The sequence below is a fragment of the Lemur catta genome, chromosome 3 (genome assembly GCF_020740605.2).
Source record: "Lemur catta isolate mLemCat1 chromosome 3, mLemCat1.pri, whole genome shotgun sequence".
NCBI classification, from domain to species: Eukaryota; Metazoa; Chordata; class Mammalia; order Primates; family Lemuridae; genus Lemur; species Lemur catta.
In genome coordinates, this window is record NC_059130.1 from 46,649,367 (window position 1) to 46,665,835 (window position 16,469).

A 16,469-nucleotide genomic window follows, 5' to 3' on the forward strand; every position below is an offset into this window, starting at 1 on the left:
ATTATTGGCTTTGTGAAAATTCACTGAGCTTACCTCTCAAGCCACCCACTCCTGGCCTATATTCCATCCAAACTAGTCTTCTTTCTGAGCTTTAAAATGGTAAATTTGTTCCCATTTCAGGATCTTCATGTGTCCCCTGCATGGGGCACAATTCACAGGACTGGCTCCTTATTGCCCTTTAGGTCTCAGCTCTCCTTAGAGAAGCCCTCCTTGACCACTCAATCCAAAGACCTCTCCCATCCCCACCAGTCATCCCCTCCTTGGTTTCTATCACACTTTTCATAGCACACCCAACAAATATCTGTTGGATGAATAGTGCACTCAGCAATGCCTTCTGCCATGGGGTACATCAAGACACAGGCTTGGAAGGGAAAAACATGAGAGGAGAAGGCAAAGAGAAGGAGAGAACAAAGGAACAACAGGTCAAGCAAAATACTATTAATACCTCTGGTGCCACTCGGAGGCATAAAGCAGAATGGGCCATAGACCATTACCCTGAAGGAAGTGATCTAATAGCCTGGGAAAGCCCCTGAGCAACAAAGGAATTTCTGCATGCAGGCTCTATAAGAAACATGGCAAAATATAAAAAGTATAGTGCCTAAACAACCAAACAAAAAAACTGCTTTCAGGAAGGTTCTAATCTAAGCATTATGATTTATTTTACTTCTGTAGTTATACAAGTAAATCATTCCTACACCTCAAACAAATACTTGGAAAACTATGGTATTGACTCACACCTAAGGAAATTTCCTAAATTTTATAGCTTAAGTATCTACAAGTCAAAAAAAATAAACCTTTCTTCAACCTAGTGTGCCTTTGCCTCATAACCCTAATTTCCTCTGTATTATTCTGAGAGACAGCAGAGAGAAGGGGCACAGGAGGGAGGGAGGAAGGAATGCACAGGCATGATATGGGTGGGTTGTGGTATCTGACACCCTGAGAAAACTAAGTGACCTTGACCACTGGTATTCTCTGCTACATCTCACCTTGTGAGCTGCACCTAGCAGAGTGCCTGGTAGAAGGTGAATATTCGAGGGATAACTATTGAACGAACACTCTTCCAAGCAATAATTTTAAGAGGCTGATTAAATGGCTTAAAGAACTAGGCTTAGAAATTGTTTTTTAACCCTAAGGCCATTTATCTAACTTTAGTAAGCAATTAGTAAAACAATGATCTGGAAGGTACACAGCACAAAGCTCCATGCTACCGGCATATAAAATGCAAAATAGAGGAAACCACTGGCTAAGAATCTGATCAAGAATAAAGCTCTAAAATAACAGAATTAATTTTATTTGCATCTCACATGAATTTCCATGAAATTCATGATCATTGTTTCTTACTAACTTAAAATGATTTAAATTGGAAAGGAATAATTATATGGAAAAAATTCTAATCAAAATAGAGCCATCTCAGCATAAAAAGAAAAAAATTGAAGTTTCAGTATATCACTAATTGATAACATTTTAGAGCTGAACCTATATCAACTAGTGCTAATTTTATTAATGAGTAAATTGATAATAAGTTCTAACAGCTTAAGGAGAAAGCAGGACCAGAAAGGACTGTGTCCTTATGGGTTAAATCTCTCCATATCATGGACTGGGGATGAAACAGAAAGGTAATGAATGAATGAGTATGTAAATGAATGAATGAGTGAATGGATGAATTTATAAGTATTCTTCTAAATAATGGTCAAAAAGCTAGTTAGAACTAGCAGGGCCAGTTCTCTTCTTTTTCCTTCCCTGGGAACTTCTTGGGTGCATTACCAAGTTCTAGCTGCATTAGCAGCTCAGTTAGTTGTCAGGAGAGCAGCAATCTTACCAAAATCACTGACTGACCTTAGTTGTGTTTTTTTTCCGTTCTGCTTTTAGACATGCAAACAAAAGAAAAGAATGAAAAGTGCCAAGTGGGATGACATAAGAAAATTGCACTGTAGCCAGATCACACATAGAAAATGACAGAAAAAGGGTAGGCAGAGATGGCTCTGTGATTTTCTTCTCACTCTCACCTGATCTAAGAGATATAAAAGGTACAAAGTTAGAATGCATTAGCTGTCAAATCAACAATATTCTATTCAAGGCACGCACTTCTCTAACAATGCAGCCATTTTATAACCACAGGCTTGACAGGGTCCACAACCCAGGGAACAGGAGTAGAAAGGATCAGGAACAGGATGTAATGTGCTAATGGGGACAACAGACTTACTCTTCCAGGAAGTGCTGCTGGGGTCCTATAATGGAGCCCGGCCGGCAGATTCTGATCCAAGCAATTATTTCAGCATGTGTAAACCTGTAGTGTTTCATGACATAACAGGCTATCAATGTCCCTGTTCTTCCAAGGCCAGCTGTAAGAGAGGGAAACAGAATAAGAAATACAAAGTACAATAAATGCACCCACAAAAACACCAAAATCAAACCAGAAATTACACTGGAGTCAAGTGTAATGATATTATCAATAGCTAATAAACATAAACTGCTATCTTGTAAAAATTTGTCATTTTCCTTAAACAATGGAAAGGACAAAATGAAGCTGTCATAGATTTGGAGGCAAGAAAGTGACATGATGAAAGCAAAGGGGTCTGGCAGCAGCATACCAGCTGTACGGGAAAGGCCAGAGGTGAGAGATGGAAGCAGGGGCAGGAGAGCAAGGTGGCTGAGAGGAGCTGGAGGAGGGTAGGAAAGGGGTGGGAAGAGGGTGGGCTGCGGCAATAAGGAGAAAGAGCTGAATTAGAAATCCATTAGGACTGGGTCACAGGGAAAGCGAAAGACGACTCACATTTCTGACCTAGGGATCTGGTACAATGCCAATTTCATCCATGAAAACATTTTGTTAGAAAAGGAAATAGAGGGGAAAAATTTAAAAATGTAAAAAATATATTTTTTATTATTTTTAAAATATATATATTTAAAAGAAAAGTAAATAGGGCAAAGTTGATGACTTCATTTTTGATATGTTTAAGAATCTTCTACTTTTGAGGGGTCCTTTTTTTTCAGCTTTCTTTGGTCAAATAATAAAGAGAATTTTCTCTGATCTCCCCAGTACTTTGAAACACACAGTATTTCAGCCAATTTAAGACACCATCATGTTGTCTAATGGTGTAACATATACCACTATTTAAGTTCTACTAAGAAATTAAACTATAACATGCTATCAATTTTAAGATCTATCCTAATTTCAGAAATTTTTAAATGTGAGAAAGGTACGTCTTTGAATCGGTGTTCCTTAACCTTTTTTACATTATTGCTCCCCCAGGAGCCTCTTAAGATATTTTTTTTTCCTAATTGTCCTCCATGAAATTTTACTGCCACAGATATACTGCATATGTTTATGTACTGGATGTAAATCTGTGCTTTATACAGAAAAAGAAAAAGGTTTTCATCCTCCCAAAAAACAATTTTCCTTCCTTGGGGGCAATATTACTTGGGTTAACAATACATATCAAAAATGCCAATGAAATGAAAATCAAGTTCATGTCTACAGATGTCTGACATTTCCTTCCCAGTAACCCTTCCTTTTTAAGAAATATATATACACTGTTTTATTAGATGAGGGGAGTGTTGTGTGTACTGTTTTCACCTGAAATGCCTTTTGCCCCAGATCAAACATCAACATTCTTTAGAAAAGAGTGAGGTTTAATCACAGTCTCAGTGGGCTCTTCCTTTAATAGCCAGAGTTAAGAGGAATTGACCTTTCTGTTTCGGCCAGTGCCTACAGCTGTTAATTCCTCAGGTATCTGACAATACTACAGGTAACCCATGTAGATAAAACATAGCTGAATGTTCTGGAAGAGGAGCCAGAGCCTAGCTGGTTTCCAGAGTCCCTCCTTCAAGTCACTGATTGGGGTCTCTGTCTGGAGAGAGGACGGCCTTCTTTATGTAGACAACAGTCTCCCACTGCTCCCTCCTCGTGCAAGGAGCTGTCTGCCTCCCTCACTCAGGCTCCTAGTTATACTCACAACCAAAAAGGAGGTGCAGAAAATTTTCAAATTTCTCTGAAACTAAAGTTGCTTTCCCCTTTTAAAAAGAGTCTATAATTTAGATCTATAAAAAGAACGTACTTAGCATTCAATAGTTAGGAGCTCTTACCACAATTGAACAGAATAGGAACATTTCACTAAGTTTCTATAAAAACTTTAACAAAATTTTTAAAGCATTTGTAATTAAAGGGCTCCCTGGCACAGCATGACAAGATGTCGAAAAGTGTTCTATTTATACCCAGTCAAACACCAATTGCTTTACAGTTCTAGGCATTTTCTGAAATCCCTATAGAACATCAATAATCACATCCTGGAATATCACAATGTTGCTGTATTTTAGATTATTATTTGTGGTAGAAAATTTCAAGAATTCACAGCTATCTCTTTTATCAACCACAAAGTGAAATGCAGGTATTGAATGGTTGTCAGGTTTCACACATTCCCAGCAAATTCATTTCTAGTTTATCTCTTTTAAAATACCTTATGTTGAGGCATGACATATTCATTCTCTTTTCAGCAGCTACCCAAGTTCATTTGACATAGGATAAGATTCTCTCTCCTTCCTCTTTTTAGTTCAATTAAAATGCTCAGTGCTGCCTGAATTCCCAGAAAATTAAACTGACTTAATTAGGGCAGATGTCAAAATAATTAGCAGGCCTATAGCAGATAAGTAAGCTATGAAAAGCAATACAGCTGTAATTAAACCGAAGGTATAATCCTTATAAAAGAATCCTACATGTGTGTACAAGTGGAAACAATTGAAATAACACTCTCAAAAAGATGTCACCACGTGTAAATGTGACCTTCCTATGCAAGAACTGACCTCAGTGTTAAAGGTTCTGATTTTAAATAAAGATATAAAAACCTCTACGATCTAAAATAAATATATAATTTCTTAAAAGGTTAACATTCACAGGTCAAGAATATACAGAGAATATCTATAGCAAGAATGTTTCACACCAGAGAATTTTATTTTCACAGAGTCTCTAAAGAGAGGAATACAACCGAGAAAGATGCTGCGTTTTAATAAAATCTTTGCATTCCTTCGCCCTTTGTCAATCCAAGATATGGATGGTTAATCCATGGATAAACTATCTGACCTGGTAATCATAACATTTATTGACTAGGAAATAAAGCCAAATTAACCTCAGGAAAAATGCTGCTTTTTATGACACAAAACTAAACTCTCAAAGAGAAGATATGACTACCTCCTACTAAACGTTGGTAGCGGCCATATTCCCATTAGCTCTCAAGTTCTGATGTTTAAAATATGTGAAATGCAGGCTTTTTCCTATACCTGGGCAATCTTCAGCATGAAATGGAAAGGCGAACTTAGGGTGTCAGTGAATCACGCCCGGGACAAGCCGACTCACTGCCCCCCCCACTATGGCCTGAAAGCAGCACCTACAGGTGCGTGAGCAAGAGGCACCCCCGACGGATCCGGCACCCCCATGCCGGGGGGAGGACGTCCCGCAAAGCCAGCGCCGCGCCCGCCGGGGACTGGGGGGGGGGGGGAGGCGAGGGAAGAGCTAGGGCCGGCGGGGGGCGGGGAGGGCGAGGGAAGAGCTAGGGCCGGCGGGGGGCGGGGAGGGCGAGGGAAGAGCTAGGGCCGGCGGGGGGCGGGGAGGGCGAGGGAAGAGCTAGGGCCGGCGGGGGGGGGGGAGGGGGGCGGGGCGGGGAGGGCGAGGGAAGAGCTAGGGCCGGCGGGGGGCGGGGAGGGCGAGGGAACAGCTAGGGCCGGCGGGGGCGGGGCCACACTGGGAGCGCCCGGCTAACTCCGGGGCCACGTGCTGCTCATTTGCATCTCTCGGGTCTCTGGGAAAGCGCAGCTTCCCATTTCTGCCCACACGTTCGGCAAAGTACCTCCACCTACTCAAATCTTAAACATAGAAACAAGGGCCTACAAAACGGCATTTTAATTCTGTCAGAACCAAAGCCACACGCGTCTGAATAAGTCAGTTAGAGCAGCACCAGGCACAAGAAAAGAACAGCACCATCCCCGACACCTACTAGCCATTAGCATAAAACAGGACGGAAACCGGTTCTCAGACACAAAGCCACGACAACAGCACCGCCCAGCGGCACTCTGGAAAGCTGCGCCTGAGGAACGCGAGGCTCCATCCCAGGGGGGCCAAGGTGATTTCTTATCCCTGAAATCAAAGACTCCAGTAAAATAACTTCCACCCTACTGAAAAATCGGTAATGGAATGGAATGTGAGCCTCCTCAGAATCTAACAACTAAGCCTAGAGCAAATGCCACTTCATATTTTCTTTGTAGCTGACCAGGGTTGCCAGATAAAGTAGAGTGTATGTTCCCTGCACTATTTGGGACATCCTTCATACTTCAAAAAATATTCGTTATTTACCTAACACTGAAATTTAACTAGGCAGCCTGTATTTATATTTGCTAAATCTGGCAATCCTGCACCTTCTATACTCTGAACAATTCCTGCCCTAAAGCATTCACCCCAGAAACCAGAGGTTCATTTGCATAACCAAGTCTTTCAGCTCCTCCCAAGAGGCAGGACCACACCAGCAGCAAGTAAGCCATTGCCCCTAGCAACGGGCAAGGAAGACTCTGCTCCAGGAGGCAGAAGATGGGGAGGACAGGTGAGGGCAGAGACGGGAATGGGGCTCCAGACAGCTGGGTCATAAAGTAGAAGCACCACCTATCACCTGGGTGCCAGAGGATGGAGATGAGCGATTCTGAAAGAAACAGAGAAAGGGAAACTGACAACCCATGCTCTTGACAACTTCACCTATTTAAAGGTGTTCCTCCCAACCCAAGGACACTGCTTCTGTTTTCCCCTTATCATGGCACATGGTGTCAGTGAGCGTGGGCGTGCAAAGTTAGTAAGGTCACAAAAACTGTCTCATCAAGAAAGCCACACTGCCACCGATGGTCCACACCCAAGCAATCCTTACTTTAGGAGGGAGTTATTAAAATGGGTTTGTGTTCCAGTCCTGTTTTCTGAAATAAAAAACTTCATTGTTTTCTAAGGCACTAACTGGTTTTGTATTACGTTATTTGCTGTTTTTTTGTTCACCCCCTCCCACAAGCACAGCTACCACCGGGCCTCTCACGCACCTTTGCAGTGAACCGCGATGGCCCCTTCCGTGTTCTCACAGATGTTCAGGAACCTTCGCACGATGTTGTCGCTGGGTGTGCTGCCGTCTATGAAGAAGAGGTCATGGTGCTCGAAGCCAGCGTCTGTGAAGCGCTTTGCCTCGTAAATCTTTTTGTTCAGCCTCACGATTGCAGTCACGTTATGCTTTTTGAAATAAGGGAAGTAGGCTTCAGGGGCATGAAGAGGATAACCTAAAGGAAGGAAGGAGCGGTAAGCACAAGGCATGCACTTCATCTTCCATAACCAGAAACACAAAACCCTCAACAATGAAGTGTATAAATCTCAACAGAGCTCAGGAGGAGAGCATATTTCATGAAGGAGTAAAAGGTTGCAGCAAGCTCCTAAAAGCTGGAGTCTGCATAACTGTAAACACCACAGGAGGTTTAAAAAAAAAAAACTTCCCTAAGTATTGGAAATAGCTCATTAAAGTTCAAAACCTCAACATCTAGGATTGAAACCCTGGGAGCATACTCCTTTCCACCCCCAAAACAAAGGCATTCTTGAAGTAGTAAGAGACTTCCAATGATTCCTGGTGATTTTCCTCCCCCTGGACCACTACTCGCCACTTGACAAGTACTTTTCCTTAATAACTTCAGTTAAAGCTTTTTTGCCAGATGTTAGTTTAATGTATAGTACAAACCCCCACAACAGAGATTAATGATTATTAAGCACCTACTATGTACAAGGCACAATTGCATATAATTTCTCTTCTATTATAATTCTCAGAGCAACCTGTTAAATAAAGAATGGCTAATCCCCTTTAACAGATTAAGAAACTAAAAGAGAGGGTTGTGGGAAAGATGTTGGTGAAAGGATACAAAATTTCAGTTAGACAGGAGGAACAAGTCTAAGAGATCTACTGTACAACATAGTGACTACAGTTAATGACAATGTATGGTATACTTGAAAGTCACTTAGAAAGTAGATTTTAAATGTTCTTACCACACAAAAAAAATAAGTATGTGAGGTGATATATATGTAAAACTCGACTTAGCCATTCTACAATGAATACATATCTCAAAATATGTTGTACACCATAAATATAGAATTTTATTTGTCAATTAAAAATATAAATAATTCTTAATTTAAAAACCAGAAAGAGTAACTTTTGTGCACATTTTCTCTTTTATGGGGAATAAGATGATCAGTTTCTAACCTCGTTTTATCTTTAAGTGGCCCCACCATCAAGTGAGCATTCCTGGGAATGACAGAATTAGCTGGGCTACAGACCTAACCTGGGCCAATCAGCCAAGGTGACCAGTGGGGGCTTTGGCCACCGCAGGCCTTGCCTGGAAGCTTCAGGGGTTAAGAGGACTAATTCATTTGCCGTATTTGTAACCCATCCAGGGTTCACTGATTCATGGCATGCCAGGTGAGTGAACTGATCTTACTCAGAATCCATTCATGAAGGTGGGCTCCAAGGGCAGCAGCAGCAGCTGCAGCTAGGAAAGCAAACCAGGCAGTTGCTGCACCGTGCCCTTGGCTGTATTTCCTGTTGCCTTGGATCTGTTATGCTGGTCATTTCCTATTTTCTCTCAGCCCCAAGCCAACCCTCTCATACCCTGCTCTGTGACGCTAGGGGTGGGGTCTGTATACATATTACATTTCCTGGACTACATTTCTAGTTGGCTTCCTGTTGGTTCTAAAAATGGGGGGGGGCACTAAAGGGCAACTGGAGGAGGGAGAAGGGACTTCTTCCTGTTCTCCTGGCAGCATCACTGTAGCAGCAGAAGATTGGCGCAGCCAGAGCTCCCAGCTGAGTTTGGCACTCCCGGCCCCAGCTCCCTGGCCTCTGAGGTATGCATGGTCTCCACTCCTCAGCCCCCGAGTCTAAACACCAGCTGTGCAGCCTTCCCCTCAGAGGTCAGTGCACCAGCTATCTGGCTCCTCCTCAGAGCTCCCAGGTTTCAGGAACTCCACTTTTGTCCCTTTTGTCCCCCTGGCCTTAAAGCTACTAGGTGTTTTCTCCATAATATTCTGGCTTCTTCAGTGTTGCCCTTTTACACTTTAGTCCTCTTCATAACAAGTTCCTTGTATTAAATTCCTTCTGTTTGAAATACCTAATGTGGAGCCCGTATTCTTGCCTAGTCCCTGCTGATATACTCTCTCTGTTAGACCTTGCTCATTTTCTAAGCCTCATTCCCAGACTTCTCTTGGAGTCTGTGAGCTATCCAACATATTCCAGTAAATGGCTTTTGGGTTTAAATTACCACAGTTGTTTCTGCTGCCTGCAACCAAAAGCCCCAATTGGGATACTTGGCCAAGGTCATACAAGGGATAGAGGCAGAATTGGAAGGCAGGCCTAACTAACCCACAATCCTCATACATGATTTTCACAGGCCATGTTGCTTTTGAGCAAACAGATAATGCAGAGCTTATTTAAAATCTTCTGTGCAGAAAGAGTAACTTATACACACATGTAGAGAAAACACATGCTTTTCTACTTGCAAAAATCAAGTTTATTTACTTAGTTGGTTTGTTTGCTCAAATTATTTCCCAGCAACAGATATATAGACTAAAGGGGGAAAGCACTGTGGTTCGCATGAGGAAATACTAGTTTTTCTATCATGTGAGAAATGGGAAGAAGAAGGGCTCACAAAAAAAATGGGAAGACTTCCCTAGGTGTGGCAGGCTGATGACAGCATCTGCCTCTGTGTTCCTAGCACACCTTGGACCTCCATGATGGCACCTGTCACCCAGTGTGCTAATGGTTGGTTTGGTGTCTATCCCCTCCTCCCTGCAACCAAGGCTCTAAGAATCTCTCTTTTCGTATATGGATTTCCATCAGGATTAAATGGTAGTATAGCTGACATACCTAAACAGACTATTAAGAGAAATGATGGACACCTTTTCAGAAAGGAATACTGAAAAGAATTGTCCAATTATGGCAACAAGACATTGAAAATAATAACAATAATGACAATGATTGCACCTAACATCTATCAAGAACTTACTGTGTGCTAAGCACTATGCTAAGTGCTTCGTGTGAATTATCTCAGTAAACCCTGCAATTACTCAATTACAGATGCCTGGAAAGTGAACTGGCCATGCACACACAGCTATTGAGAGGTAGAGCCAGCATTTGAACCCTGATGTCAGACTCTAACACCTGGGCTGGGGCTGATTTCAAGTAAGACTCAACTTGACTCTGTTAGGCCTCCAAATAAGAGAACGTGACATGAACATTAGGAGCTGTAAGTCCTAGAGTTGATGAGCAGGTTAAAAATCCTTAAAACTGGCTGGGCGTGGTGGTTCACCCCTGTAATCCTAGCACTCTGGGAGGCTGAGGCGGGTGGATTGCTCAAGGTCAAGAGTTCAAGACCAGCCTGAGCAAGAGCAAGACCCTGTCTCTACTAAAAATAGAAAGAAATTATCTGGCCAACTAAAATATATATATAGAAAAAATTAGCCGGGCATGGTGGCGCATGCCTGTAGTCCCAGCTACTTGGGAGGCTGAGGCAGTAGGATTGCTTAAGTCCAGGAGTTTGAGGTTGCTGTGAGCTAGGCTGACGCCACAGCACTCACTCTAGCCGGGCAACAGAGCGAGACTCTGTCTCAAAAAAAAAAAAAAAAATCCTTAAAACTGTTTCAAATGAGTTATAACTAAAAAACAATGGAAATTAGGGACTGTTTGTAAGTGTTATCAATATATTTGGATGCTATTTGGGGGAGACTGGTTTTAGCACTGTGCACCTTTCTCTGGGACTCCTCCAGCCTACCCAGAGCAGATGGAGAGTTCATCTGACCCTTACTCCACCTAGCCACTAGGTGGTGCCCTGGCATCAGTGAAGCACAAGCAGAGCCCAGGAGTTGAACTGATCAAACACAGAAACAGAATTTCAGAGCTAAGAGAGACTTTAAACTCCGTCTCTTCCCAGGCCCTCATCTAAAGAAACCAAAGAACAGCAGAGTCAAGTAACTGGTCCACTCATCCATTATTAAAAATAAAAACTGCAAATTGAGCAGGCAAATGTAGAAAGACAAAATGTTAATTAGGTTTGTTCATAATAAAAATGTAATCATAATATCTGCTATCTAATAACCACCTATTATTATATATGTGCCCGATACTGTGCAAGGCAGTCCATACAATATTTCTAATCCTCACTAGATACCTGCAATGTGCAGGCATTATATTTCCTCCATTGTGATATATTAATACAAGAAAATTGATGCTCAGAGAAGTTGCGGAGCTCACTGAAGTTCACACAGCCCACAAGGGATGGAGCCAGACTTCAACCTGCCTGAGCTCCTTACACAGGCTTCACTCATTTAAATGACCAGGCTGACATTTCAAATTGTTGGGATTCTCAGTCTCAAGCTATCTTTCTCTGTATGTGTATGTTTGGTGTGTGTGTTTAAATAAAGTTAGATGACACTGCCCCTTAAGAGAGATTTTCTTCAGAAAATTTGAAATCCAAAACACGTTTCATTCTGCTATCATTCATTTACCAATTCAAAATTATTTAACAAAAAACGTAGGGCTTTTCTCACCACTATCAAAAGAATGTGAATCAAGATGGCTGAAACCGCTGGTTGTTTTCTGTTGACACAAACACATACTTAAGTCTCTTCTAATGCATTCTGCCCAGATCCCAAGATTTTAGGGCTTCCTTTTGCTACCTCCTAGCAACAGCTATTTGATTGTTAATTCCTTTAAAATCTCAGCTTTTCTACTAACAAACTCCTAAAATGACTTTCGGCCTCCTCAGGAAACAGGGCTTCTCAACTCAGTGAAAAAAAAAAAAAACCCAAGACCAAGATCTCACTGTAATTGGATCAATTTTATTAATTCCATCACAAAATTATTTTCTTAAGTTCAAAAAATATTTACAAAGTCCTTTACAAAAAAATATGAAGCTTCCAGTGATTATCAGATCTTAAGGATTCCAGTAAAACATCAATATTTTATCAATGGCAGCCTTAAATGAAATTATTCTAGACATCACAAAAGCTGACAACTGTTAGGCAGTAGCACTTTCAGACCTTTTTTTCTCAATATGAAAGGGCACAATATCTGCATAGAAAAAAAGAGAGCAATATCTTAGCAGTTGTTATTTCTTGATTATATAATTTTTTAAAGAGTTTTACTCTTTACTGCTTAAATTTTCTATAGAGCATGTATGTCCTCTATAATAAAATTAAAAAGAACACAGAATTTGGAATCAAATAGACCCTATGCTTGAATCCATACACTGCTACTTATTAGCTGTAACTCCTCTAAGCCTCCATCTTCTCTTCCATAAAATAAATACCACCTACTCCAGAGGATGGTTCTGATTATTAAATAGATGATGTGTGTACAAGAGGCTTAGCACCACTCCGAGCAGGTAAACAAATGGTGACTCTAAGTTTTTCCCCATATTGCAATATGGGACCAAAAAAATTTTTTTAAGATTTTTGACAATTAAGAATTATTATACAAACTATGCATATCTTTTAACTAGTGATTCTACTTCTAAGAATTTAGAAAAGAGAGTTTCAAAAAGATGTATGAACATGTATGCCAACCACAACAGTTTTTAAAAAATGAAAAACTGCAAACAACTTAGGTCTCATTCAAAAATAAATTAACAAAATTATGGCACAATCATGTGGTTGAACAATGTACGATGCAGTCATGGAAAATAATAATGTGGATCTGCATTTACTGCCATGGAAAGAAGTCTGTGATATGTTAAAAGAAAAAAGCTGGCTATAAGACAGCAATTATAACCTCATTTTTATTAAAAAAAAGTTTTTTAATGTGTGTATACACATATAAAATGTGTATATACATTGAGAGTTAAAATGCATACAAATAAATACAGAAAGGCTGATGGAAGAAGTTAAAATCACCTACCAGCAACTAATAAAACTAGTAAACTTGGGTAGAATTATAGGTCACTTTTATGATTTTTATCAGTTCATCTGCATTTTCTTTTCTTTTTATGAATAAACACATATTACCTGTATAAAAACATTTTAAATGACTTTTTAAATTATACTTCTCAACTTCCATTTGAGAAAACTTGGTCAAATACATGCATCCCAAATAGCCAAATTCTTTCAACTTTGCCAAACAAATACCCAACAATAAAGCCACCACCAAAACAATGCACCTCCTAAGATTTCCTGGGCCTGAGTCTGATAATTTTGCACAGAAAGCAGGTTCAATCAATCTTATCTCAAAGATCAACTGTCAGAAAGCAGTTTCCTCAGGTTCTCAGCATGTTATTCCCAACAACCCAACACGACAGAGGTTAATTAATCAATGTCCAGAGCAAAAAAGATTTTTTTTTTCTTATAATAAGATGATCTAATTCTGGCTTCATCACAGAAGTCTCCTGTTAACTCTCTAGACCTGGATTGCCCATTCCACAGAGGAAAACCATGACTCAAGGAGAGTTCCCTGTTGGATATGTCACAGGTATGAAATGATAAGCATATTGGTGGAAACTCAAACAAATTATAAAATCCAAATGCATGAATAACAATATGCAATGAAACTACATTTCATAAGAAATAACTGGTGGTGGTGATGATGATGATGATGATGATGATGATAAAAGAAGAACAAATCTAGACCAGGGGTTTCAAGTTAGGTTCCCTCAGAACACTGGTGTTCCACCTCTGTGATCAGAGCAAAAAATGAGTGTTATGTTCACAAATGATATTTTTCAATTTTATGTTTTTCCATAAATTATTCTTAAACCTTTTGCGTGTATCTTTACTTGTTTTCTAGGAAATGTTAGCAGACATAAAAAAAAATGTATAAGTAGAAAATAAGTATTAATGCAAAAACCTGCATAGCTGATCATGTTTAAGAGGTTTATTTTTTTCTTGCTTTAATTTTTTTTCCTGAATATGTATGCCCATGGCTATCCATATATTACAAATAAGTAGTTTAATTACTATCAGCTAGAAAATTGTTCCTAGTTGTCACGACAGAACTAAATATATCAGTGCAGTGGCAATGTTTAGGAGCCCAGTTCTGGATTGAGTACAAGTTCTGCCTTAACTTTGTGATCTTGGACGAATTCCCTACTAATAAGCCTCAACTTACTCCTCTGTAAAAGGGAGACAATAGTATCTACATCTCATAGAGTTGTGTGAGCATTAAACAAAATAATGCTGTGATTACCTAGTAACTAGCACATAATAAGTACTCAATAAATGACACTTATTGCTATCATCATTACTCAACATGATATTCCCCAAACAATATCTTGATATGTACGACTCTACTGCCAATAAATCTAAGAACCACTGAAAGAATTCCAGCAATCTGCTTATTGGTTTGAACATCCTATTTATGGCAACCTAAAAATTTGTTAGTTCTAAAACAGTGATTACAGCTCCACCTACTGGAAGTATAATATTTAACACACTAGTTACTACTTTCAGTTTTTTAATTGTTAACAAATACTCTTTGGAGAATATTATCAAAGGAAAGGATTATCTGAGGAAATTAATAAATTAAAGAAGATGAACTAAAATAAATTTTTGAATGGTAAAAGAAAGAAAAACCTACCATTTTCAATTTTGCTTTTAGGATGTGGTCCACTAAATGCCAAAAATTTTCCTGGAACAATCCAGTTGAAGTCACCATTTTCAACTCGCTGGCAGAATTTTGTGAGAAAAGAGAAGAAAAATATTTTATAATTCTTATACAATATAATAAACCCATACACGTAAAACTGCTTTTCACTCTTAGTACTAGACTAATCGGACATAAATGAAAACAAAATAATATAGCTTAAAATAAAAACATGCATCTCGTTCTCAAAATGCTATTTATGAATTCAATCCATAAATTCAGAAAATTTTCTGCCTAGACTGTATGAAAATGTTAGAAAACTTTGTTTATGATAGAGGTATTTTGCTTAAAATAAGTTTGTCTCCTGGCCACTCCGCAATGAAATAAAAACAAACATTGCTTGTCCCAGCAATAAATAAAGGGAGGTAAGAGAAAATGGAAAATGTAACCACTTTCCATGAACATGATAAACATACTTTAAACAGTGAAAAAAAAAATCTGTAAATATCAGGTTCATGATGAACACACTTCCAAATTTTTTGTTTTTATAGGCTGGTATCTCCTGTCAATGCTGATTTTTAGACTGGGAAACGGCAGGAGGCAGGAGTGAGGGTTAGAGGCTCATCAAACCCTCAAAGTATATCACAAACCAGAGTCAGCCAAGGTATACCACAGGGGTGACAAACCCAAACAAAAGACAGGTGACATACATAAAGGCAGATGCTCCTCAGCTCTAGCTAATTGGTCACCTTGCAGGAAAGCCAACTGAATGCAGCTGACTTTCCACCTAGATTTGCATGTGAAATCTATTTTTAAAATGTTGACTACTGTAAGATTTTAAAGGCCAGGCACAGTAGTTCATGCCTATAATCCTAGCACTATGGGAGGCCAAGGTGGGAGGATCGCTTGAGGCAAGAGCAAGACACCGTCTCTACTAAAAATAGAAAAAAATTAGCCGGGCATGGTAGCACGCACCTGTGATCCCAGCTACTTGAGAGGCTGAGACAGGAGGATCGCTTAAGCCCAGGAGTTTGAGGTTGCTGTGAGCTAGGCTGACGCCACGACACTCTAGCCCAGGCAACAGAGAGAGACTCTGTCTCAAAACATATATATATATAACTGCCTCAAAACATATATATATAACTGCAACAAGTTTGAAAAAAAAAAAAGATTTTAAATACTTTGAAACCAAATGAAACATACCTGTGGGCTGACTTTGATCACCAGTTGTCAGCCTCTAGTCTATACATGCTAAGGGACCCTCAGAAAAGGCTTGAAGACCAAGAAAGGGGCCAAGCAACCTCCCACAGCTCCACCATCTCCTCCACTTTCTTCCCTTCCCCATGTGCCTGGACCCATGGGACAGTGTGGCAGAGGGCTCAGGGTACCCAAGATTTTGCAGGTAATTGGGAGACATCTGTGCAATGTATCACAAAATATTTGTATCATCTCTTCACTTATGCCTTCTTTACCAGCACCAGCCACCCACCCAGCCCCACCCTCAACCTCCTAGTCTCCATCCTCAGGGCAGGGGAGCAACACAGTTCTCTTCACACCTGGCTAACCATACAAAAAGCTCTCTCCCACCCCATTACATCTTAAGGACCACAACGGTGGGAATCTGAGCCAAATACAGAGTCTGCACTCTATTATAAGAACTCAATAAATATTTGTTAAATAAGTTATAATAATGCCATCAAGAAAATCTGGGGTCACTACTCTAATTATTTATATTACCTGTTACCATTTCTGTGAAAATCAAAACTTGGCTGTATAATTTTCATTTTTTTTTTTTTTAATTTTCATTTTTAAAATGCAGATGTGGCCAGGCACAGTGGCTCACGCCTG

At 40.0% G+C, this 16,469-nt stretch overlaps 1 protein-coding gene across 5 annotated transcripts in view; it reads right to left on the minus strand.

Annotated features, from left to right (window-relative positions):
- CDC14A (cell division cycle 14A) overlaps positions 1 to 16,469 on the minus strand; it is a 159,163-nt gene that overhangs the window by 53,323 nt on the left and 89,371 nt on the right. For all 5 annotated transcript variants that reach the window (XM_045547439.1, XM_045547437.1, XM_045547436.1 and 2 more), the window contains 3 exons: positions 14,616 to 14,703; positions 7,063 to 7,293; positions 2,204 to 2,342 (listed from right to left, as the gene is read on the minus strand). In XM_045547439.1, coding sequence (XP_045403395.1) covers positions 2,204 to 2,342; positions 7,063 to 7,293; positions 14,616 to 14,703 — 458 coding nt within the window. The remainder of the gene's footprint in view (positions 1 to 2,203; positions 2,343 to 7,062; positions 7,294 to 14,615; positions 14,704 to 16,469) is intronic.